The 26,264-nt window shown below is 41.8% G+C and overlaps 2 protein-coding genes across 4 annotated transcripts in view; one reads left to right on the top strand and one right to left on the bottom strand.

Moving 5' to 3' along the window:
* Window positions 1-12,462, bottom strand: part of PALB2 (partner and localizer of BRCA2) — a 28,005-nt gene extending 15,543 nt beyond the window's left edge. Inside the window, exons 1-6 of one of the 2 annotated variants that reach the window (XM_043560275.1) lie at window positions 12,246-12,462; window positions 9,807-9,866; window positions 9,571-9,673; window positions 6,104-7,564; window positions 2,555-3,369; window positions 2,123-2,194 (exon numbers count right to left, since the gene is read on the bottom strand). In XM_043560275.1, coding sequence (XP_043416210.1) covers window positions 2,123-2,194; window positions 2,555-3,369; window positions 6,104-7,564; window positions 9,571-9,673; window positions 9,807-9,866; window positions 12,246-12,293 — 2,559 coding nt within the window. In that variant the 5' untranslated portion in view covers window positions 12,294-12,462. The remainder of the gene's footprint in view (window positions 1-2,122; window positions 2,195-2,554; window positions 3,370-6,103; window positions 7,565-9,570; window positions 9,674-9,806; window positions 9,867-12,245) is intronic. The other variant, XM_043560276.1, reaches the window with a different exon arrangement.
* Window positions 12,463-12,518: 56 nt separating this feature from the next.
* The window catches only part of DCTN5 (dynactin subunit 5), a 30,664-nt gene continuing 16,918 nt past the window's right edge, over window positions 12,519-26,264 (top strand). The window contains exons 1-4 of one of the 2 annotated variants that reach the window (XM_043560279.1): window positions 12,519-12,725; window positions 13,488-13,556; window positions 19,167-19,285; window positions 22,351-22,462. In XM_043560279.1, coding sequence (XP_043416214.1) covers window positions 12,678-12,725; window positions 13,488-13,556; window positions 19,167-19,285; window positions 22,351-22,462 — 348 coding nt within the window. In that variant the 5' untranslated portion in view covers window positions 12,519-12,677. The remainder of the gene's footprint in view (window positions 12,726-13,487; window positions 13,557-19,166; window positions 19,286-22,350; window positions 22,463-26,264) is intronic. The other variant, XM_043560280.1, reaches the window with a different exon arrangement.

Here is a 26,264-nt window from a genome sequence, read left to right as displayed (position 1 = left end):
CCCCCACACACTTATATCATGATGGATCTAAAAATGTGTAGCTCCAGAATGGAACAGATTCAGATTTAATCACAAAACATGGCCCATAAGAACTTGCCCATTTGGAAATGAAATATCCTGATGAACCACCCACGGGTTGAAGAGGGAATAAAAATGAAACAACGTGGGGGTTAAGAGCATCAACTTCCTGCGTAGTCAAAAATCTGCATATAGCTTTTGATTTCCCCAAAACTTAACTACATTAATAGCCTACTATTGGAAGGAAGCATTACTGATAATGGAAACAATCAACACATATTCGTGTGTTATATGTATTATATACTGTATATAACAAAGTATAGAGAAAAGAAAACGCTATTAAGAAAATCATAAGATGGGGCGCCTGGGTGGCTTAGTCGGTTAGGCGTCTGACTCTTGATTTTGGTTCAGGCCATGATCTCATGAGGTTGAGCCTCACGTCAGGCTCTGTGCTGGCAATGCAGAGTCTGCTTAGGATTCTCTCTCACTTCCTCTCTCTGCCCCTCCCCCACCTGTGCTTTTCTCTTTTTCTCTCTCTCTCAAAATAAACTTAAAATAAAAAAAAAGAAAATCATAAGGAAGAGAATATACATTACAATTCTGTAAAAGAATTCTAACGTGTTTACTGAAAAAAGATCTGCATGTAAGTGGGCTTTTGCAGTTCAAACCCATGTTGTTCAAGAGTCCACTGTATTTCCACATGAGCAAGAAGAGCACTGTGTATCCAAACACACAGAGCATGGCAAAGTGGTATTTCCAAAAGAAATTTACAATCATAAAGGCATTTATCAGAAAAGAAGAAAAATAAAAATAAAGTAAGAAAACAGCTCAAAAAGGTAGTGAAACAACAATGAAATTAAGCACAATGAAAAAGAAAAGAATTATTAAGGATAAAAACAGAAACAAACGAAATAGGAAACAAAAAAACTAATTAACAATCAATACAACCAAAAGCGTTGTAGACCAACATAATGGAAAATCTCTTAAGTTTGATGCAGGAAAAAAAGCACTTTAGAAAATGGGGAATTGGGAGAGAGGTTTAACCGAATATACACAGACAAAAAAAACTACTAGAATAATAAATAACTTTTTACCTACAAATTAGAAAATACAAATGAAATGGTTGATTCTTTAAGAAACCAAGTTATTCAAATGGACTCAAGAATAACTTTGAAATGACTATTACTATGTATCTTTTATACCAAAGGAATCTGGAGCTCAGAGGGTAAATAAATTGCCCCAGGTCACACACTAGTAGTTGGCAGAAAGAGTTTATGTGGGTTTGAATCTCTTTCTTTTACACCAGTTGTTCTCAACTGGGGGGAATTTCGCAAACTTTCCCTGGTGGGTATCTAGCCATACCTGCAGACATTTTTGGTTATAACTCGGGATGGGGGTGCTAGTGGCTCTATAGATAAGGCAGGGCTGCTGCTAAATGTCCTACGATGCACAGGACTGCCCCTGCAATAAAGAATTATCCAGCCCCAAATGTCCAGATTGCTCAGATTGAGAAACCCTGCTCTGTATCATGCTACTTCAAGCACTACATACAAAGAGTTAACTAGGACACAGGTCCAATCCACTTCTCTGGATTTACTAACATATCATTAACAGAATATTGTAACTTACATTTCTCAGAGTTACACACACACACACACACACACACACACACACACACACCACATAGCATATGAAAGATTAACCATTCATTATAATCTGGAACCACTACCTATTTTCTCATAAATCACAAGTGATCCTTCTAGAAACATTACAGCATTTGGAAAGGAGGATCATGAATGACTTTCTCTCTGTCAAGATGCCTGATTTACATTTAGACACAAAGTTGAGTTAGCTTAAGTTGTTCTTGGCAATAGCCTGATATATAAACTTCTTCTGGAGAAGATCTCAAGATATAAATACAGCTAAGTATTGTGAAAAACAAAGAGTTTACAGGTTTTTTCTGAATCTGTTTCGCCAAGTTCGTTTAACAGTGCTAAATTAAGAATGCGAAGATACAGTCAAATTCATCCTAATTTTCCTATGAATCCATTAAATTTTTTACATGTAAGACACACGACACACCAACAGGGAACGGTCTTCTGACCTTTAACTTCGAAACCAATTGTAGGTGGCCTGGGATTAAGCCATTACAAGCAGGAAGGTCTGCTACTTCAGTCTGTGAAAATAAAAGTCACATTGTTAATCTATGCTTTATAGATAACGTCTGCCCACCCTGCTCCTTCATCGTGTCTACTCAATATGTGTGATTTCCTCTGATAACAGCAGCAAAGCCCTATATGCAAATGCTTCCTTGATGACAAAGGGAATAGGATCCCCCATATTTAAAAACACATTTTATATTAACCTTAAATTTCCCCCAACTGAACTTAATGGTTACAGTGAAATCATAACAAAGAAGCACATTCAACCATTCCTAAACACTGAGGAGCCAATATGTAAGAAAGTCATGCTGCCCATATTCGCTAAGATCTTTCATTCCGTCATAGAAAAATCTTACCATGGAAGTGGACCGTACCTGCTCAGTGGACTGTTTCCACGACTCCACGTGCATATTTCCACACAACTGATTTTCTTCGGAAGTGACTGACTCAGTGGGAAGAAGTTTTGCTTGGGAACCAGAATCACTGTCACAGGAAGGCTGTCCTTCCCGACCTGACACAACCGGGCTGCCATCTGATTTTGAGGGGCTGGCCCAACCGTCACCTTGCTTCCGATCACAGTCTTTCAAGTGAGGAAGTTGGGGTACAGAGCAAGTTGATCCAACCACCTCCGTGGACACTCTTTCACAGCGTGCTTGGGAGCCGAAAGCTGGAGTAGTGCCTAGGATGGGGAAGGCGGGCGAACACACATCTGCCGTCAGTCTGTCATTATCCTCAGGGGTGACGGTATTGAAAGGAGTGAAAAGTACTATGGATGAAGAAAGGCCCTTCTTCTGAGGCTGGCTTGTTGGGTTTGGTGTTTTAGGTTGTGCTTTTCCTGGGAGAACAAGAATTTCTTCTTCCAAGTCCTCCATTTCAATATCAATTTGTGTAGGTGTCATTTCTTCCAAAACAACACAGTTTCCCTCCTTAAGGAGCTTATCCCCATACATTTTTGATACAAAAGGCCCCACTGATTTTTCTGATTGGGACTTCAGTTTCTTAAGCTTAAGAGGTCCAAAGTCTTCATCAGGTAACTGAAAATCTGTGGTTTTGAGAACAGAGGACAGTTGCTTTAAACTTAGCATCTCATTCTTAGGAAATGAAGCCCTGAATGCAGCAGAATCCAAAGCCAAATAAGCATTATTTCTGGAAGAAAGGGAGTCCTCTTTTTGACGATCATCTTTCTTCCCTAAAATAGAAAGGAACAGCGGTAACAGCAAACATCCAATACCCAACCAAAAGTGAGCTTCTGAACTCCAAGACAGTGCAAAATGCTTGTTCTCTTCCCACCCATGACTCTGAAACCTATGAGCGGTTCAAGAATCAGCCACAGGCTGGTGGTTAACTAGCAGTTCTCCTTTTGTAGCATCAAAAACAGCATGGTGCTGATGACACTAGCTGGAAGAAGACCAGGGTCTAGTCCCTGCTCTGCCACTGATCTGCCATGATCTTCGGCAAGTCAATTCACTTCATTTTCCCTTGTCTCTCATACGGGAACTGCACTAAGAATCTCTTCAGTCCTTTCTGCTCTAAAACTATGATTCCAACAGACTACCAGAACACAGTCTACAAAACGCTGGCCCTTCTCACTGAAGGAAACGTAAGTCTCCCTTTCAAGCAGAGTAATTTACTATTTAAAAAAATGTTTACCTATTTTTGAGAAAGAGACAGAGTGCCACCAGGGAGGAGCAGAGAGACAGAGAGGGAGACACAGAATCTGAAGTAGGCTCCAGGCTCTGAGTTGTCAGCACAGACCCTGATGGGGGTCTCGAACCCATGAACCGCGATATCATAACCTGAAGTCAGATGCTTAACCAACTGAGCCATCCAAGCACCCCAGTAATTTACTACACTTAAAGCAGCTGGAATTCTATACCATTCAACATGTAGACCCAGTTGGCCCAACCACCTCTGCAGACACTTTTTCAGAGCATGTTTGGGAGCCAAAGGCTGGAGTAATGCCTGGGATGGGGAAAGCTGTCTCCACCAACTTATAAATGAATAAACTGTGGCACATACTTAGGGAATATTATTCAGCCATAAAAAAGGATGAAATATAGATACATGCTGTGATGTGAATGAATCTCAAAAATCAGCTAAGTGAAAGCAGCCAGACACAAAAAGTCACATAGTGTATAATTCCTTTAATATGAAATATCCAAAACAAGTAAACTCACAGAGAGAATATAGAGTGGTGGTTGCCAGGCACTAGGGTGGAAAGGAAATAGAGAGCAACTGCTTAATGGGCATGAGGTGTCCTTCTGGAGTGATGAACATGTTTTGGAACTAGGTGGGGGCATGGTGGCACAAGAATGTACTAAATGCCAGTGCATCGTTCACTTGATTCAAAATGGTCCATTTTATGTTAAGATCACCTCAAGAAAAAAAAAATTTAATGTTTATTTTTTACTTTAGAGAGAGAAAGACAGAGAGAGAGGACAAGCGGGGGAGGGTCAGAGAGAGGAGACACAGAATCTGAAACAGGCTCCAGGCTCTGAGCTGTCAGCACAGAGCCCGATGCGGGGCTCAAACCCACAAACCATGAGACCATGACCTGAGCCAAAGTCAGATGCTTAACCGACTGAACCATCCAGGCACCCTGAGAAAAAAATGTTTAATGTAGCAGCAGGTTACTAAATTCACAGCAGAGTATTTCAAAGTATACAAAAAGATGTTTCTAGATTATTACTAGATTGCCCTACTTTCTGATTGTTTTGTATTCTTGTTGGCTTAAAGAGGACAATAAAAAAGTCATAATGATTACAGGTTTTTAACGAATTAAAAATAAATTATTTAATTAATTATAGCTCGGGGCGCCTGGGTGGCGCAGTCGGTTAAGCGTCCGACTTCAGCCAGGTCACGATCTCGCAGTCCGTGAGTTCGAGCCAAGCGTCAGGCTCTGGGCTGATGGCTCGGAGCCTGGAGCCTGTTTCCGATTCTGTGTCTCCCTCTCTCTCTGCCCCTCCCCCGTTCATGCTCTGTCTCTCTTTGTCCCAAAAATAAATAAACGTTGAAAAAAAAAATTAAAAAAAAAAATTAATTATAGCTCATAGACCAAAACCTGTGTCCAATGATATAGAGCAGTTGGCTGCCTGTTTTTGTAAATGAAGTTTTACTGGAACACATTATATACTGTCTGTGGCTACTCTGCCACTATACTTGACTAGCTATGACCGAGCACAAAGACAAATACTATTTGGCCCTTTACGGAAAGTTTGCTGATGTCTACTATAGAACCAGAGTGAATTATCTAGTTGTTTTGCTCAGTTTATCATATGTGATTAATTTCTGAGGAAATGAATAAAAAAGTGTAAATTATGTCACTTGTTGTTCTCCAATATTTTGTATCCCACAGATCTCCCAAGACGCTATATTTGATATTTTACCCCAAAAAAGTTGGTTGGATGTATTGCATTTTATTACTCAGTCATTCCTAAGAAAGTTTGTCAAAGGACTCCTACTCGGACACACATTTCATTTCACTTCAAAAACACTTTCTCTGTAGGTTATAAAACTTCCCTCTAGGAATAAAGATTGTGTTGTACCTGCATAGATACTAATTTTAGATGAAAATCTCATACATTTTCCTTTTCCATGTCAACTTTTCAATCACATTAGTGAATTCTGGCATCACAGAGCCAGGTCTGAATCCCGGCTCTGTAATTTTAATGAATTAAAGCCACTTTCATGAATTAAAGTCACTTTAATCTCCTTGTGCCTTAAGTTTCCTCGTCTGTAAACTGAGGGTAAAAACAGACTCTGCCTCATGTAGGGTTGCTGTGATGATGCAAGGAGTTAGTGTTCGCACAACATTTAGAAAATACCAGGGACACAATTAAGTGTTGGCTATCATCATCATCATCATCATCATCATCATCATCATCATCAACCGCACTTAGATTTACCTTTAATTCTCTTCTTACCATGAATAATTGCCTTTCCATTCTGCTCTTTGTTCAAGGCAACCTCTTCCTTGGATCTATTAACACCTGATGTGCCAAAAGTTGGCAAAAGGAGTTCACCATCATCTAATACAGGGGTGCAGATTGACTTTGTTTTTCTTCCGTGTCTCCTACCAGATGGCTGGATAACTGCCTTCCTGGAAAGGTTATCTTTAGGGGGCCCAGTGGGAGAGTTGACTTCAGTTAAAGAGGGACGTTTCTGAGGACTTCTTGAACTTGGTTGTCTTGTGCATGTGTCAGAGGTCCTAATTCCACTCCAGTCAGTTTCTTCACTGGGAAGGTTTAAATTTTTAGTTGCCTCCTTACTTTTATTTTTATACCCTTTCTTTTTGACACCCAAATGATTTTTAATTACAACTTCCAGGGCTACTTTTCTCTGGTAACTTGACATGCGTCGTGTTGTTCTAACATAATATTCTGCGGGAAATGGAAGGCCTTCGAGCATTGTGCAAGAATGTGTTTGATTTTCTGCAGAAGCAGGAGAGATTACTTCTGGGCTAAGACTCTTAGATTGACTTACAACCTCTTTTTCCTGAGGACTTTCATTTCTATCATAAAGAGTGTTATGGGGAGATTTTAAACACTCCTCTGTGTGATTCTGTCCTTTTAAATTTTGGTTTCCATTTGCTGATAAGTTATTGTAAGCGAATTCATTCACAGAGCACAAATTATCTGTCTCTAAGTCAGGACTTCTAGGCAGCTGGCCACTTGCACTTACAGCTTTATTTACCTCTGGGTTATCTGTAGAGACAGTCATTTTTTGGTCTTGTGCCTCTAGGTTTACAGGTGAAGCAGGGATAATGTTTTTTAAACCATGAGTAATGAGTTCACAGTCACCTTTAGGAGGCTTATGTTCAAGGTGCTGACCACCACTGTTATTTGATGGCGTAAATGAAGCAAGTGTAGACACTGTGGGGAAATGAGTTCCTCTTACGAGTGCATCAACAACTCTTTGTGGTTTGGCAGTTGGTGGAGTTAATACACCCCTTACATTAGTTTCTGTCACTGGTGCTGGAGAATCCAGAATGTCACACGTAGAACTTGAAAGGTAAGTTCTTCCAGTTACAGGTGTTCTAGGATTCTCTCTATTGATTTCTTCCAGTTCCTTTAGTCTTTTTCCAGAGAGTATGAGTGAATCCGTGTCAAAGAAAGATTCTCTCGCCTGTGAAGTAAATGTTCTCTGCTGCTGCTTTCTTCTCTCTGGCAACTTACTCTGCCTTTTCTCACCACTAGGACCACTGACCTGGTAGGGAAAATGTTCTTGGATATCACTTGGTATATGTAATTGTTCCACAGGGCCATGTCCAAGGTTGAAGGACTCAGGCTCAATGTCAAGTGTGATAGGTGTCTTTTCTCCAGTTTCTTCATCCAGATGGGTGCTGATTTGTAATGTCTCACAAGGAGATACTTTAGTTTTAGATTCTGAGGAGAAAAAAATATATAATTAATATTTTTCTTATTAAAAAAATTTTTTTTGAAGTTAATTTACTTTGAGAGACAGAGAGAGTGAGCGAAGGAGGAGCAGAGAGAGAGGGAGAGAGAGAGAATCCCAAGCAGGCTCTGCACTGCCAATGCAGAGCCCGACACAGGGCTTGAGCTCATGAGCCATGAGATCATGACCTGGGCCAAACTCAGATGCTTAACCAACTGAGCCACCCAGGTGCCCCTAAGTGATTTTAATACCACCTTTCTATTTCAATGGCCTCCAATTTTATGATTATAAATTACCTATTAACATGAGTAATGACCATTGTTTTTTTAGAATACTTCCAGCTAGATTTTTTTCCTCTGTACATATAGAAGTGCTTAATCAAAAAAAAAAAAATCTTTCCAATATTTACACAATAAATATAATTTCTTTTTTTTTAATTTTTTTTTTCAACATTTATTTATTTTTGGGACAGAGAGAGACAGAGCATGAACGGGGGAGGGGCAGAGAGAGAGGGAGACACAGAATTGGAAACAGGCTCCAGGCTCTGAGCCATCAGCCCAGAGCCCGACGCGGGGCTCAAACTCACGGACCGCGAGATTGTGACCTGGCTGAAGTCGGACGCTTAACCGACTGCGCCACCCAGGCGCCCCATAAATATAATTTCTAAAAGCTGAAAGGGGAAAAGATCAACTAAACAACTCAACCAAAAAAAAAAAAAAAAAAAAAACCAGTTCATTGATTACAGATGGGAGAAAATTTATGAAATATGCATCTGATAAGCATCTAATAGCTAGAATATATTAAGAACAGTTATAATTGAACAAAAAGACATATAACCTAATTAAAATATTGGCAAAGGACTTGAGTAGATACTTCTCTGAAGAAAATATACAAATGGCCAACAAGCCATAAGATGTTCCATATCATTAGTCACTAGGAAACACAAATCCAAACCACCATGAGATACCACTTCACACCCACCAGGATGGTTATAATTTTAAAAACAGAAAATGGGGGCGCCTGGGTGGCTCAATCTGTTAGGTGTCCGACTTCGGCTCAGGTCATGATCTCACAGTTCGTGGGTTTGAGCCCCGCGTTGGTCTCTGTGCTGACAGCTCAGAGCCTGGAGCCTGTTTCAGATTCTGTGTCTCCCTCTTTCTCTCTCCTCCCTTGCTCATGCTCTGTCTCTCTCTTCTCAAAAATAAATAAACGTTAAAAAATTAAAAAAAAAAAAACAAAAACAGAAAATGACAAATGTTGGTGAGGATGTGTAGAAACAGGAATCCTTGTGCATCATGGTGGGAATGTAAAATGGTACTGATGTTGTAGAAAAGAGTTTGGCAGTTTCTCAAAAAGTTAAACAGAGAATTACCATATGACCCCACAATTCCGTTCCTAAGTATGTACCCAAAAGAACTGAAAAAATACATCTATACAAACACTTGCAGATGAATGTTCATAGCAGCGTAACAGCCAAAATTCATAATAAACAGAAAGTAGAAACAACCCATATATCCATCAACTGATGAATGGATACATGAATCATGGCACATCATCTATCCAATGGAATAGGACTCAGCTGCACAAAGGAGTGAAGTGCTGACGCATGCTTGGATGTGTGTATGGAGGCATGACTGCTGGAAACATCACGCTAAGTGGAAGAAGTCAATCACAAAAGGTCACATAGTGTATGCCTCCATTCATATGAAATGCCCAGAAGAGGTAAATCCACAGAGAAAGTAGATTCGTGGTTGCCAGGGGTTATGGGTAGGATGGCTACAAGGCTTCTTTTGGGGATGGTGAAAACGTGCTGGAATTAGACGGTGATGAGGGTTGCATAGTCTTGTGAGTACACAAAGAACCAGTGAATTATACATACTCTTTAAAAAGAGTCTATGGCTAGTCTTTATCTTATGGCTGTGAGAAAAAGAACCACAACCAAATATACCCGGAAAATGAATAATAAAGCAAGCATAAGTAAACGGGCTAGCTTCACCTGAGTGGTTTAGCTGTGGTGAAATGTCCTGCTGGAACAAACAATCATGTTCTTCCGCTGTTTTCTTAACAGAATTCTTAACCTTCTCAGCTCTTTGGGCACGCTAGAGAAAACAAAACCAGCTTACGGAACAAATTTAAGACAAAGGTTTATCTTAAAGCTTTATTATTAGGAAGAATTGTTTGTATATAGTTCATACTGTGATACCTCAATTTGAGAGAATAAGATTCACTTACCTGGAGGCGGGCCAGTGTCTTGCTGTATTCCCTTTTCAAGAATGCTAACTTTTCCTTCAACTGGAAGAAGAAAAACAGCAAACAATGCTGAGCAGGTGGAAAGAAAGAGTCAGAGAGAAGGGACACAGTGTCTATCAGACCCGAGCGTGCAGGGCTTAGTAGGTCCCTCAGCAGCAGACGGCGGAGGAGTAGCAGGCACCCACACTACTTTCACTTCTCACAAAGCACCAAGCTTTCCAGCATCTTAACACCTTTACATAAACTGTTCCCACCACCTGAAGCATTTCCTCCCCAACTCATTTTGCTAAGTCCTTCTGATTCCTCAAGCCTCAACTTAATTTTACTTCCCTTGGGTAGACTTCTAGGTCTTTCCCGAAATCAAGGTTAGACATGCCACCTCTCTGCTGTGCTTCCTTTATCACAGTACTTATTATATCCACTATGCTGTCTGTTTACTTCTGTTCCCCCTTCTCACTGTGAGATCCCTGGCAGCAGGAGCTGGCATCCTCAGACAATCAACAAATGCATCTCTTGTCAGGTATAAACACCGTGTGTCAGTTATTGTTTCAGGCGCTAAAGATAGAGTGGTCAAGCTTAGGCAGAGTGAGGGATGCAGATAATTAACAAAAAAACGCATACACAGATAAGATGATATCACATGGTCATCAGTACCCAGATCAACAGGGAGATGTGAGAGTGCCTGATCTACTTTATTTTTTTTTTATTTTAACGTTTTTTATTTATTTTTGAGACAGAGAGAGACAGAGCATGAACAGGGGAGGGGCAGAGAGAGAGGGAGACACAGAATCCGAAGCAGGCTCCAGGCTCTGAGCTATCAGCACAGAGCCCGATGCGGGGCTCGAACCCACGAACCGTGAGATCATGACCTGAGCTGAAGTCGGACGCTTAACCGACTGAGCCACCCAGGCGCCTCTGCCTGATCTACTTTAGGTAGTGTGGCCAGAGAGGCATTTCTGAGGACTACCATTTGAGCCCAAACCTGAAGGAAGAAGAAGCTGGCTTTAAGAAGATCCAAGAAAGGGGCATGTGTGTAGTTCAGTCGGTTAAGGATGACTCTTGATCTTGGCTCAGGTCATCATCTCACAGTTCGTGAGTTCCAGCCCCGCGTCGGGCTCTGCACTGACGGTGTGGATGGAGCCTGCTTGGGGTTCTTTCTCCCTCTCTCTCTGCCCCTACCCCACTCCTGCTCGCTCTCTCTCAAAATAAATAAATTAAAAAAAAAAAAAAAAGAAGATCTAAGGGAAAGCAATTCACCCAAGATCACACAGTTTATAAATGGTATGATCCAAAACCATACAGTTGAGTTCTAGAATCTGTGCTCTTTTTTAAGTTTATTTATTTATTTTGAGAGAGACAGAGAAAGAGCAAGAATGGGGAAGGGCAGAGAGAGAGAGAGAGAGAGAGAGAGGGAGAGAAAGAGAATCCCAAGCAGGCCCCGTGCTTCATCACAGAGCTGGAGGCAGGGCTTGAATCCACAAACCATTAGATGATGACCTGAGCGGAAACCAAGAGTCCAACACTTAACCAGTTGAGCCACCCAGGCATCCCTAGGATCTGTGCTCTTAACCTCTGTGCTAGACTGCTTCTCACAGGGTCCTCTTTATCACCAACCTTATCATCATCTGAGAATTATTTTGTTGACTTGGAAATGACCTATCTCACTCCCCACGGGGAAGGTAAACTAAGAAGACTGATGAGTTAATATGAATGAAGAGTTTAGCACAACGCCTCAAACAGCCAGCACAAGATACATTCAAATTAACATCATCAGCACTAGCACAAGATGGCATGAATAAGGACGGTCAGTCAGAGCATCTATAGTAGAAGCAAAATCTGGAAACAACCTCAAAGTCTCTCAGCAGAGAATTAGACAAGAATGCACTTCCGTTAATACATAACACTACACAGAAGCCAGATTAACATGTATCGACATGGATGAAACACGGATAAGTAAAAAGGACGTTGTAGAACCATTCAGATCAGACCATTTATGAACAAAAAGATACACATCACTTTTTGGTGGCCAGGGAATAAATCACACCCCTCCAATCCCCCCACCTCCGTCCATTACACACACGAAAAGATCCGAAGCACCGGCTGTTCAGAGATTTCCCTAAGGGAGTGGGTGAGAGAAGCCAAGGGTGAGAAAGAGTGTGGGAGTGAAGAGGATGTCAAAGGGGACTTTGGCTTTATCCAGGTTTACATTTCGTACGTATTTAGGCATTACTGCTGTAAGAAAATTTGTTCTTTAAATGCCACCACGTGAGCTCAGCATTCTTCCATCCATACGTTCACTCCCGCTGCGTCCAGAGGTCAGAGATCACTGCCTACCCGGGACGGCAGAGGAAACAAACACACGCCTAAAGCCTGCGCAAGGGGTCAGAGTTCCGACTCAGCCCTTCCCTCACACCCCGGCACCTTTTCCTTTTCCTCATAGCTGAGAGGTTTCCCGGGAGGCTCTTCCATCGGGCCGCGGCCGAACGGAAGGAACAGCCGTCGCCGGCCCCGGGCCTGCAGACACGAGGATGCCGGCTGGCCTTGGGCCCCGGAGGCACCCGGGAAGGAAACTCTGCGCCCGGGATCTTCCCCAGGGCGCTACCAGGTGGCACATGCGGGCTTGGCGCGCCGTCACCCACAGCCAATTACATCCACCGCTTAGCCTGCGCATGAGCAGCCGGAGACGGCCGAGTAAGGGAGCGGGGCCGCCTAGAGGAGAGCCGAGCTGCGGATGAGAGCGCCGGACGCCCAGGGCGGAAGTGGAGGAGCGGCCGGAAGTAGTCCGGGTCCCAGTCAGACTGACCGGCTGGCGGCTTTGACAGGAGCGGGAGCTGCGGAAAGAAGTTGGTGGCAATGGAGTTGGGCGAGCTGCTTTATAACAAGTCGGAGTACATCGAGACGGTGCGCTTGTCCAGGCATCTTTCTCCCGTTTCCAAGCCTGCGTCCCTTTGAGGCTGGTGCCCCCCTCCTCCCCCTGCCCCACCCCGGGTCGCTTTGGCGTTTAGTCCGAGATTACATAGGATCACTTCGTGAATGTCTCAGCTTTGTTACTTATTCCCTGCATGGCCAGTTTAGTTAGGCTTTTTAAATTTATTCATGATTTCATCGTAGAGATAAAATGCCTTCCAGAAAGCAGGATACGTCTCATCCACCCTAATACTAATAGCAATTCCAGGCTTCGGGCCTTTCAGAGTTTTTTGTTTTTTGTTTTGTTTGTTTTAAGCTAATGTGTCGTACTTTGCTACCATGTGCTAAAAGACTGTTAGGTTCTTTGGAGTCAATACATGATGCGTGTAAATTGCTCCAGGTAGGGTAAGTGCTGAGTCGTCACTGCTATTATTATTTCTTTACTGAATTCTTGTACCTCTGATATGGGTAAAGTCATTATCCTGGATTTAGGGCTGTAAGTATAGAACTGAGACTTGAATCAATGTCTCTAATGTTAGTAGGCTCTAGACCTACCACATCCAAATTCTGGATCCTTTCCTGGAGTCTTCAGTTTCCTGATCCATCCTTGCTTTGTTAATTTGCCAGACTCATTCCATTGAAGACTACATCACATTTCAAGTACTTTTCTCTCCAATACGAGAGCTTTCCAGATGGAAACTTGTAGCCCAGAACCCACTTAGTTTCTCACCCCTATTTTCTGCTCTTTCCTTTCAGGCATCTGGAAACAAAGTTAGTCGCCAGTCCGTGTTGTGTGGAAGTCAGAACATCGTTCTCAATGGCAAGGTAAGAGACACAGCCAGCCCCAGGATGCATACTTATGCTTTCTGTCCACTAATTATCACATTAGCAGGACAGATAATATGTTACCACATCTCCCATTTGTTGCTATGCATTTAAAAATTCTCTTTTTGGGGGGCCCCTGGGTGGCTCAGTCAGTTAAACCTCTGACTTTGGCTCAGGTCATGATCTCGCAGTTTGTGGGTTCGAGCCCTGTGTCTGGCTCTGTGCTGACAATTGGAGCCTGGAGCTTACTTCAGCTTCTGTGTCTCCCCCTCTCTCTCTGCCCTCCCCTGGTCACGCTCTGTCTCTAAAATAAATAAACATTACAAAAAAACTTACTAAAAATTTTCCTTTTTTCACTCTCCAAATTCTGTTGAATACAAAAAAAGATTCCATGAAAGAAGGCAACAGAAAACCTTTTTTCTTTATGCCAGGAATAAAATACAGTGGCACCCAGAACTGAAATTATTGCAAAGTGCTGTAGTGTGCCTTAACCACTAAATACAAATATAAATAGGCAGCAAAATATTTTAGTGTAGAAACTATAAAGTAGGGGCTGCTGGATGGGTTAGTTGGTTAAGCATCCAACTTCGGTTCAGGTTATGATCTTGTAGTTCGTGAGTTGAGTTCAAGCCCTGCATTGGGCTCTACATTGGTGCTGCAGAGCCTGCTTGGGATTCTCTCTCTCTCTCTCTCTCTCTCTCTCTCTCTCTCTCTCTCCCCCCTCTCTTTCTCTGCCCCTTCCCCACCCTCCCTTTCTCTCTCGAAGTAAATAAACTTAAAAAAAAAAGAAACTATAAAGTAGTAGTAATATAATTAACAGTTTACTAATAATAGTTCAGTATTAACTGAAACTCTTAAAATTGATTTGAGACTTGAGAAAGACTCTAAACTATGAAATGAATTTGCAAAATGGAACATGAAAGGCCGAGAATCTTGTAGTCTGAATAAATTGAAATAGCACAGAGAGGAGTATAAACATGGGAATAATATTACGACATTTCAGAACCAGAGAAAATACCAAGATATATTTGAGCTTGACAGACATTGAAGTCCATGGTTTTTTTCCTGTCAATTTTCTTTGAAATGTTACATCTCTAACTTCCAGAGGGAAAGTAGTCCCACTGTAATCAAGCAATCACAGATTTTTTCAGTAGACTCAATTACTGTCTCCATTAGCTCATCATACTATGAGATTTAATAGAAATATAGTTCAGTAATTAGGTATGATTAGTAATTATAGACACACTGTTTCTGCACAGAGTTAGAACACTCATGTGGAGGATTTTTAGAAATCCCTTAGCTAATTTCAGGACATTTTCTGTGATTTTGTATGGAAGGTTTGTTTTTTAAAATGTGATATGTTGGGAGGGTGGGTAATGGGTATTGAGGAGGGCACCTTTTGGGATGAGCACTGGGTGTTGTATGGAAACCAATTTGACAATAAACTTCATATATTGAAAAAAAAATAAAATGTGATATGTACAACCACTGTGCAACCATCACCACTATCTATTTCCAAAACTTTCATCACTCGTACAGAAGCTCTGTATCCATTGAGGAATAATCCCCAGTTCCCTCCTCACTCCCCATCTCTAATAACCTCAATCCACTTTGTGTCTCTGTGGATTTGCCTTTTCTAGATATGTCATATAAGTAGATTCATATAATATTTGTCCTTTTTTTGTCTAGCTTATTCACTCAGCATAATGTCTTCAAGACTCATCCATATTATAGGATGTAAATTAATACATACATATACGTATACATATATATATGTTTACATCTGTGTAAACTATATACATATGTACATATGTAGATTGTTTAGCTTTACTTGGCTTTCTGTTACTTACTTTTTTTAAACTCAGTCATTAGAGTAATCACAATAGGGAACACATATCACACTCACTAAGTACCATTGTTCTCAGTTCTGTTTCTAAGATTTACTGTGGTTTGTGTATTTTCACTGCTGTGTACAATTCCATTTATCCCCTGTCCTATTAGTTATTTTGTTTCTAGTTTTTTGTTTTGTCCCTTTCAGAATTTTGAAATTTCTATTTTCCTAAGCCCTTATATCAGGTGTCATAGTTTCTGCTGGGGTAGATAGAGATCAGATGACTAAAGAAGACTGGGTGCCAACAACAGAGTGGCGGGGCCTGGTAAAGTGGAGAATCTGGGTCCTAGTTAAGCTCAAGGTGGTTGTTGCCATGTGGGAATATAGGCCTATATTTCCAGAGCTCTGATTTTCTCAAAAGAAACTGGAAATCTGGGGGGGGGGGGTTAATTTTAGTTTATTTTATTTTGAGAGAGAGAGTGCGAACAAGCATAGGAGAGGGGCAGAGGGGGAGAGAGAGAGAATCTTAAGCGAGCCCCAACATGGGGCTTGATCCCTCAATCCCGTGACCCTAGGACCACAATCTGAGCTGAAGTCAAGAGTCAGATGCTTAACTGACAGAGCTACCCAGGCACCCCCATATAATGGAACATTTTAAAAATTATCTTTATTAGAGCCCAAATGTCTGTCAACTGATGAATGGATAAAGAAGATGTTTATATATACTTAGTAATGAGAAAGAATGAAATCTTGCCATTTGCAACAATGTGGATGGGACTACAGGGTATTATGCTAAGTGAAATAAGTCAGTCAGAGAAAGACATATGTTTTCACTCCTATGTGGAATTTGAGAAACTTAACAAAAGATCATGGGGGAAGGGAAGGGGAAAAAGGTAGTTTCAAACAGAGAGGGAGGCAAACCGTAAGAGACTCTTTTTTTAAAAAAAATTTTTTTTTTCAACGTTTATTTATTTTTGGGACAGAGAGAGACAGAGCATGAACGGGGGAGGGGCAGAGAGAGAGGGAGACACAGAATCGGAAACAGGCTCCAGGCTCTGAGCCATCAGCCCAGAGCCCGATGCGGGGCTCGAACTCCCGGACCAGGAGATCGTGACCTGGCTGAAGTTGGACGCTTAACCGACTGCGCCACCCAGGCGCCCCAAGACTCTTTTTTTTTTATAATGTTTATTTGTTTTTGAGAGGGAGAGAGAGAGAGACAAGAGTGTGAGCTGGGGAAGGGCAGAGAGAGGGAGAGACAGAATCCGAAGCAGGCTCCAGGCTCTGAGCTGTCAGCACAGAGCCCGATGCGGGGCTCGAACTCACAAGCTCTAAGATCATGACCTGAGCCAAAGTTGGATGCTCAACCAACTGAGCCACCCAGGCACCCCAACTATAGGAGACTCTTAAATACAGAGAACAAACTGAGGGTTGATGATGGGGAGGGGAAAATGGGTGATGGGCATTGAGGAGGACACTTGTTGTGATGAGCACTGGGTGTTATATGTAAGCAATGAATCATGGGAATCTACTCCTGAAGCCAAGAACACACTGTGTACACCGTATGTTAGCTAACTTGACAATAAATTATATTTAGAAAAAAACAATAAAAAAATAAAGGAAAAATTATCTTTATTGAGGTATAATTTACATATAATAAAGTGTGCCCATTTTAAGTGTGTAGTTTGACATGTTTTGACTGATGCATACACCTATGCAGCCACTACTACAATTAAGGTGTAAAATGTTCCATCACCCTCATTTTCCTTGGACCCCTCTGTAGTCAGTCCTCCTCCTACCCTTGGCTCCAGGTAACCACTGGTGTAAAACTAATATAGATTAGCTTTTCATTTTGTAGAGTTTCTTATAATGGCAATCATGTACTCTGTTGTCAGGCTTCTTTCATTCAGCATAATGTTGTTGAGATTTATCCATGTTGTGTTCGTTAGTGGACTTATAGCTCATTACTTTTTATAGATGAACAGTATTATTATGGAACTTGCAGACATGTGCAAAAGTGGAGAGAACATATAATGAATCTCCATATGTTCATTCACCAGCTTCTGCAATTAGCAATATTCTGACGTTCTGTTTCATCTTTACCTGTCCTGTAAACCCATACCTATTTTGACCAAGGTGAGGGGCTGGGTATTTTTAAAGCAAATTGCACACATTGTATTATTTCACTCATAAATATTTCAATATGTATTACTGAGATTTAAAAACTTTAAAAATAAGTAGAGTACCCTTATTATATTTTTTAAGAAGCCAGTAATTTCCTAATATCATCTAATCCTCGGTCCACGTTCCATCTTTCTAGTGTCTTAATATGTCTTTTAACAGTTGGTTTATTCAAATCAGGATCCAAATAAGGTCAAGTACACATTGCTTCTGGTTGATATATTTCTCAGGGCCCTTTATTTTTTATTTTTTTCTAATGTTTATTTTATTTTTGAGACAGAACATGAGCGGGGGTGGGGGCAGGAGAGGGGAGGCAGAGAGAGAGGGGTACAGAGGATCCAAAGCAGGCTCCAGACTCTGCACTGAAAGCAGAGAGCCCGATGTGGGGCTTGAACTCACGAACTGTGAGATCATGACCTGTGCCAAAGTCGGACACTCAACTGACTGAGCCAGCCAGATGCCCTCTCAGGGCCCTTTAAATCTGTAATAGTTCTCTTCCCCCAGCCTGTTTTTTCTCCCCATGCTACTTATATGTTAAGGAAACTGGCTCACTGTACCGTAGAATTTTCAAGTTTTGGATTTGGCCAGTTCTATTTGCACAAGTTGTTGAATGCAGTCTCTATGCCCCTTTTCTGCCCTTTAGTTAGTAGATCTGGAGGCTTGATCAGATTCCTCTACCTTGAATTTATTTCTCTTTTTCTCATGCACAGCTGTTGTCATAGAGGAGGCCCATTCTTTCATTTTACCTTGATCCACTGTAGTCATCTAACGGGCCACTTTTCCTCCAGTCTTACCTGCTCTCTCCATGTAGATTCTAGGCTGTTTTCAGAGTAGTATTTTTAAACCAAAGATTCACTGTGTTAATCCTCCACTTAAAAACTTTCATTGATTCCTTATATCCTCTAGGGATATAAGCCTAAGCTTCTGTGCTCAGCATACATAAGGCCTGGTCCCTTGCTTACTTTTTTGGCTAGAACTACAGCCATATGCACTTTTTTTTTTACCCTATTTATTCATTTATTCAAAAGACATTTCAAGAATGCCTACTTTTTACTAAGCATGGGGCATTAATCCCCCCAAAAAACTTCTGATTACATTATCCACCCTGCAGCCCATCCAGGCAATCTTTGGGGAAGCTGGATATACCCTGCAGCGTAGCACTTCATCTGAGTCTAGAATTGGGAAGAGGAACCAGAAACTCAGTAGGTCTACCTGTGGGAGCATGAAGTTGAAGATAGTAGTATTGGGAGGTCGGACAAAGGTAGGGGCAGCCTGGACTTTCACTGAGCAGGTAGCAGGTCAGGCTTGGGGACAGGTGGAACCAAGTGAACCTGAATAGGTAAGTGAACTCGGGGGGTACCATATTCTCAGCAAACGTCTGTTTATTCAGTGAGTCCTATTTGTGGGATATACTGGGAACCTCTTCAACTAAATCAGTGTTATGAAGGCCATTCTTTTTACCTTATAAGTTATCCCTTTTGCCAGAACACGTTACTCAGTAGATCAAAACATGACTTCAGTAGGTGTCTTGCTACCTACTCTTTTCTGTTGTGTTTTCAGCTGTACTGGTAGTTATTTTTTAAATGTGCTTTGTTTTGTAGACCATTGTGATGAACGACTGTATTATCCGAGGGGATCTGGCAAATGTGAGAGTTGGACGTCATTGCGTTGTGAAAAGCCGCAGTGTCATAAGGCCACCTTTCAAGAAATTCAGCAAAGGGTATGCAGTTTAATTACCTTGTTTGGGTCTTGGGCAAGAATCTGCTACTGGTGGTGTGTTCCGTGTGTTGAGGTGTTGTGTGAGGAGCAGGGCTGTGCTATTGTTTGGGACATGAAAGAAGACTTCACTCTGATGAACACAACTCTGGTGGTGGTGGTCTTAGTTTAGTTGTTGGTTGGTTCCCAGAAACAGAATCCACTTAGCCTAGAAAAAAAAAGCAAGGGGGATTCTGGCAAAAGAGACAGGGGCATATTTAATGGAATCTCAGGGTAGGAGAAGGTGCCAGGCCTCACAAGGGACTAGAGCCTGTGCCTGGACAGCTAGACAGAATCACGATGACTGGTCTGTCGCTCTCTTACTGAGATTATACTGTTTCTTATTTGTCCTTGTCTCTGTGTTTCTGCTTCCCTCCCCTCTCTTGTACATTGGCTTTGTCTTCCCCCATTTCTCATGAAGCCAACCTTGCTGCCTCAGCCCCTAACTTACATCTATTCTCCATTTAAGCTTCAGTGGATACTGACCAAGGATTTTAGGTCTTATTTCCAGAATCTTGGGAGAGGAAATCTGATTGGCTCAGCTTGAGTTGAGTGCTCCACCCCTGTCTTAACAGTTGTGACCCGGAGGGCAGGGTCAGGTCAGGCCCACTGTGGGCCCAAGAATAAGGATTGCCCAAGAAAGGACATGGACAGGGCAGGAAAACTGTCCACTATGCCTAATGTGCTGGTTTTGGGCTTTGGTTTATTTTTTGTTTTTTGTTTTTGCCTCTCCCTCTTTTCCCTCCTGGCTTCTACCTGTGGCACCGTCTGCATGTCATTAAGTCAGCAAGCATTTACTGAGTGCTTTTTTTATGTCAGTCACTAGGATACAAGCTGGGTATGTAAAGATGGGTGAAATTGCATTCCTGCCTCAAAGTTCTCAAAACCTAGTGGGAGAAACAATTACATAAATAGATGGCTACTATAAAATATGATAGTGTAATGTGATAGACACTGTATAATGTCACGCTCCTGTCATAGGGCTATGTACATGGTTAGGGAGGAAAAGAGAACAGAGCAACCAACTGAGACTGTAATATCTAGGAACATACAGAAATGATCCTGCATTCCTCAGAATGAGGTCAGACTCCAGACTTTCCATTACATACAGGAATTAGAGCAGGGAGTCTGTAAGTCATTCACATGAAAACATTTGCTCATTAGCTCAGAAGGCAATTGGGGGAAAACTAGAAAACCTCTTGGTAGCCTTTTGTGGTTCCATACTGTGACAGGTACTCTGTTGGAGTTGTTGACTTTCCCTTCTGATAATGGCATTACTGGGCTGGATATGGTCCCAGGAAAGCACCGAGAATAAATAATAAACATGGGGTTTATTGGTGAATTGGAAGGATATATAAATGAGAATAGTCCACATGAGAAATACATAAGTACAGAAGTGTAACTAGCAACACATGAATAGTAAGTGAGTTTGGGGGCGCCTGGATGGCTCAGTCAGTTGGGCTTCCAACTCTTGATTTCGGCTCAGGTCATGATCTCACAATTCATGAGATCAAGCCTCATGTCAGGCTCTGTGCTGAGCATGGAACCTGCTTGGGATTCTCTCTCTCCTCTCTCTGCCCCTCCCCTGCTTGTTGTGTGTTCTCTCTCTCTCTCTCAAAATAAAAAACATGAAAAAAAAGAGAGAGAGAGTGTGTGTGGATTCTCCCCACTCCCATTCCACATATCTCAATACCAGAACTAGATAATAGAAAATAGAACCAGATAAGAATATCAGGTTTGGAATTTTAATTAATTAATTAATTTTTAAGTTTATATATTTTGAGAGAGAGAGAAAACATGAGTGGGAGTGGGGCAGAGAGAGAGGGAGAGAATCCCAAGCAGGCTCTGCACTGTCAGTGCAGAGCCCGACACAGGGCTCAAACTCACAAACCCTGAGATCATGACCTGAGCTGAGATCAAGAGTTGGGCACTTAACTGACTGAGCCACCCAGGCGTCCCTGGAATTTTTAATTTAAAATTAAATGACGGTTCTGCTGTAGACTGTGATGAGATCAAGGAATTCATGGTCACACAAGGGGTGTAGATCAAAAATACGAATGGATTAAGGAAGATTTAAATAAATTATACGTCCTCAGAGGACAGATACTGTCTGCAATAAAATATTCCTGACAAAATATAACACAGGACTAGAAAGAGCCAGTGAGCATCCAACTACTTTATTTTAGTTCCAGTCCAAATATTTTATATCCCAATGTATTGAAGTTACCTGTAAATACGATCCTAGAACCACTGTCCATGACATTTGAGGAATCCTAGAGAATGGGAATGATGTCAGAAGTCTGGAGAAAGCCTCCTGACTCCTACTCATCCTTCAAGTCTTGGCTTACGTATCACTTTCAGTTAAACTTTTACCAAACTACCAATTTAGGTAGTTATATACTCTCATTGTATACTCTCATATCTTGGTGCTTTTCGTCTGTAACACTAATCACAGTTGTAATTAATTACTTAGATAATCATTTATTTAATCTCTCTTCTCTTGATTGCAAGCTCCTTGTGGGCAGGGTTATGTACCTTTTGCTTGCTATTATATCTCCAGTTCCCTAGCGTAGAGTCTGGCATATAGTAGGCATTCAGGAAAATCAGTGAATATACAAATGTTTGGAATGCTGAATGCTAGAAAATACATCCTCAAAACCTGATGTCAGTTCCTTGAAGCCCTGTAGAGCAGATTACTGAAAATGTGACCTATGAGCATTTTCAAGGAGGCAGGAATGAGCAAAACATTCATTCATTTGGTGCCAGCTCTTTTAGCTTGGAAGGTCTTGCTCCTTCTGCCTTGCTGTTTCTTTGCACACTGCCTGGTCTAATATTTCTGATTTTGAGCTAGTAATCACATTCATCTTCAACATGATAGAATTCCCCTAGCCTGAGAGTTCTTTCCTTACTAGGAGCAGTCTTATTAAGACGAGACGATAAAGTTGAGAATATGGTCTGTAGTTCTATAAACCTCTACCAAGAGCACATCACCTTGACTTTTTTTTGTTTGTTCATCTTTTCCTTCTCTAGTGTTGCATTTTTTCCTTTACATATCGGGGACCATGTCTTTATTGAGGAAGATTGTGTGGTCAACGCAGCTCAGATTGGCTCTTACGTTCACGTTGGCAAGAACTGTGTGATTGTGAGTATGATGTCTTGGCTGGCTAAATGTCCTCCCTTCCCCTCAAGCTCACGTCCCTCACATCAGTGGGCCTCCACTTTTGTAACCGAGGAGGGTAGAAGTAGTTTCTGGCCTACTGGAATTATTGTTGGATTTGGAGTTTTTTAGGCATTAAAAATCATGGCTAAACTTTACCAAACCTCTTCTATATGATGTTGAACTTTCCTTTGATGATCTTATTTGACCCTCATAACCATCCAAGGGTGATAGTACTATTATTATCCCTATTTGTGAGTGAGAAGCCTGAAGACCTTAGATATTAGGGGATTTGACAGGGCTATTAAGTGGTAGAGCTGGGATTCAAACCCAGGCGGCATGAATAGCCATGCCGATTCTATGGCCTACCTGTTGCCTTACCTCCAGGAACGTACAGTCTAGTGGGTCAAAGGGGATGACATTAGGCAAAGTGCAAGTAGTTCAGGGTGATGGGTGTGCAGGGTACAAGTGGCCCTTTCTCAGTGGAACCTGTAGGACCCTGGTCCATAGGAGCCTTGGCATCCACTTGTTACATCCAGCCGTGGCTTTACAGATTTGGATTTCTTAGTATTTCATAGATGAAGAGCTCGATTTCAGTTGGGATTTAGGAGAACATCCTGGGTGAGAATATTAATGACTGGAGCTGAACTGCCTTAAGGTTTAGGGAAGGTGTTTCCTGTATTTTTTTTTTTTTTATTTTTTTTTTTCAATGTTTATTTATTTTTGGGACAGAGAGAGACAGAGCATGAACGGGGGAGGGGCAGAGAGAGAGGGAGACACAGAATCGGAAACAGGCTCCAGGCTCTGAGCTGTCAGCACAGAGCCCGACGCGGGCTCGAACTCACGGACTGCAGATCGTGACCTGGCTGAAGTCGGACGCTTAACCGACTGCGCCACCCAGGCACCCCTACTGTATTTTAAATTTGTACACAAATTCTAGATTCTTGGGAAAGCCAAGAACTTTTCATGTTTTTAAATGGCTGTTCCCAATAATGCAGAGGCAGCTCTCTGCTCTGGACAAGACTCAAGTATCAAAATACTTGCTGAATCTGGGGTTCGTGGGTGGCTCGGTTGGTTAAGCGTCTGACTCTTGATTCGGCTCAGGTCATGATCTCATGGTTCATGAGTTTGATTCCCACGTGAATTGAACTGAGCTGATAGCATGAGCCTACTTGGGATTCTCTCTCCTCTCTCTTTCTCTGTGTCCCTCCCCTGCTCATGATGTCTGTCTGTCTGTCTGTCTGTCTGTCTCTCTCTCTCTCAAAATAAATAAATAAACAAATTAAAAAATACATCCTGAAACCATGCAGTCACATTCCACAAGCCACAAAGATGGACCATGTAGTGGAGAGCCACATGACTGTGGAAATCTGACTTGGTTAGTCATAATTAAGGGAAGTTGTTGTTTTGCCAACCATTCTCCTCCAAAGGGGTCCCCTTGTATGTATCAGAGAGAGAGAGTCTTTAGTTTGGCATGATGTTGAAGGGAGAAAATAGTGAAACTCATCCTGTCCAACAAGAGTTGGTTTTCTAAGCCATGGTTAGATTTTTCTTTTTCTTTTTTTCTTTCTTTTCTTTTTTTAAGTTTATTTATTTACTTTGGGGGGGGGGAAGAGAGAGAGAGAGAGAGAGAGAGAGAGAGAGAGAGAGCGAGCATGAATCAGGGAGGAGCAAAGAGAAAGGGAGAATCCCAAGCAGGCTCTGTGCTGTCTCGGGGCTCGAACCCACAAACCATGAGATCATGACCTGAGCCAAAGTCGGATACTTAACTGACTGAGCCACCCAGGCACCCCACAGCTGGTTTTTTTCTGACATTTTCTGCAGCAAAGTGATGACATCCTCATAGTAGCCTAGGTGTTAGTCCTGTCCTTTATCCCCAGAGAAAAATATCTGAAATGTTGAGATCCAAGTGCTCTTCCCAGTGCTTAGGGAATTCTAGTCTTCTTGTCCTGTATTTTGCTTTTTAGGCCACTTTTCGATACATCAGTTCATGAAATAGTCACTGTTGGGTATTGGCAGTATTTATTTGCTGAGCCTTTACAAATCCTCAAGTAATCTCAAGAGAAAAATTCTTTTAGAATTCTAGAATCTCGGAGCTAGCAGGAATTCTTTGAGTCCAGCTGACCCCATGACCCACAGATCCTTCCTCTAGCACCCATTTGGTGTTCTAACTCTTGTTTGGATGTGTGAAGGTATAGATGTCAATCAGAACTGCCTGAATGCCTACAGGTAGAGACTAACAAGCAATCTTAACAGGCATCGTTATTGTACTGTGAGCTTTGCATTTATTATCTCTAATCCTCAGAGCATCCCTGCAGGTTTGGTTTTATGTCCTGTTTCACAGATGAGGAAACCAAGGCTCAGAGATGCTAAATAACTTGTATAAAGAGATAAAGGTAACTGTCATAGTGGTAACACGTAGTTCTTGACTCCTCCTTGAAAAGTTCACCACGAAAGAATAAAGAAGTAGTTTCAGCTTTTAACCTCCTCATCTGTTGCCAATCCACTCATGCCTAAGAAGTACTGGCGTTTTTACTTTTGCTGCTATTTAATTGATCAGTTTTCCCAGAATGCTCTGAAAGCTGATTAAGCATCATTTGTCTGAGTGGGCAGAATGGCTAGCTAGTGGACTCGGCAGGTGCCTACTACAGCAGGTGTGGTGGCTGGTGATACACACAGCAAAGTTTTATTCACATTGCTCTTTTTCTAGGACCCTTTGTCTGCAGATTCCCTATATGTAAGTGTAGCATGTCTGATGCAGCATATTCTGTTTCATTTCACTCAGTGCCCCATGTGCTTAGTCTGTATTATTAGGAGCTTAGGTGCCATAGGATGTCTTTGAGTTCATTTGGAAATCACCAGGGGAGCTGGCTGGCTGCTGTATTTTTGAAATTGCCATTAGGGGTGCCTGGGTGGCTCATTTGGTTAAGCATCCAGCTTTTGATTTCAGCTCAGATCATGATCTCACGGTTCGTGAGATTGAGCCCTGCGTCAGGCTCTATGCTGACAGCACGAAGCCTGCTTGGGATTCTCTCTCCCTCCCTCTCTTTGCCCCTCCCCTGCTTGTGCATGCATGTATATACTCTCTCAAAAATAAATAAATTAAAAAAAAAAAAGAAATTGCCAATAGGAGGCAATTATGGGAGAGAACTTTCTAAGAGTGAACGAAGAGCTACAGTTGCAACTTGTTTCTGAGCTACAGATATTGTCAGGTATTGCCTAGGCTATTGTCCACTAGCCAGAGGCAGCTTAGCAGTCACTTAAAAAATTCAGACTTAGAGGTATAAGCTTTTTAAAAAACTCATGTGACAATCTACCTGGAAATTCCTGGAAATACATATGATTTGGGTACTTATTTATTTATTTTTAATGTTTTGTGTATATTTGAGAGAGAGCACACAGTGGGGAAGGGACAGAGAGAGAGGGGAATAGAAGCTCTGAAGCAGGCTCTGTGCTGACAGCAGTAAGCCCAATGCAGGGCTTAAAAGCACAAACTCTGAGATCATAACCTGAGCTGATAGCAGATGCTCAACCAGCTGAGCCACCTAGGTGTCCAATTTGGGTGTTTAGTAATGGGGAAATTTTTTATATAGCTTTCATATCCTTTGGTAGAATCTGAGATCTGGATACATTAGCATTGTCCTGATAGTTAAGAATTCCACATTGTCAGCCAGATGTGCTTTATCAGACCAACTGACCAAAACACAAGTGAACTCATAGGGCCTGGTAATGCAAATGCAGTCAATAAAGACCAAAACTTTCATTTAGTTTGCAGGTAGTCTGAGGC

The sequence above is a fragment of the Prionailurus bengalensis genome, chromosome E3, assembly GCF_016509475.1.
Source record: "Prionailurus bengalensis isolate Pbe53 chromosome E3, Fcat_Pben_1.1_paternal_pri, whole genome shotgun sequence".
In the NCBI taxonomy this organism is placed as follows: Eukaryota; Metazoa; Chordata; class Mammalia; order Carnivora; family Felidae; genus Prionailurus; species Prionailurus bengalensis.
The sequence above is the reverse complement of the archived record's forward strand: the minus strand, read 5'-3'. Positions and strand labels throughout refer to the sequence as shown.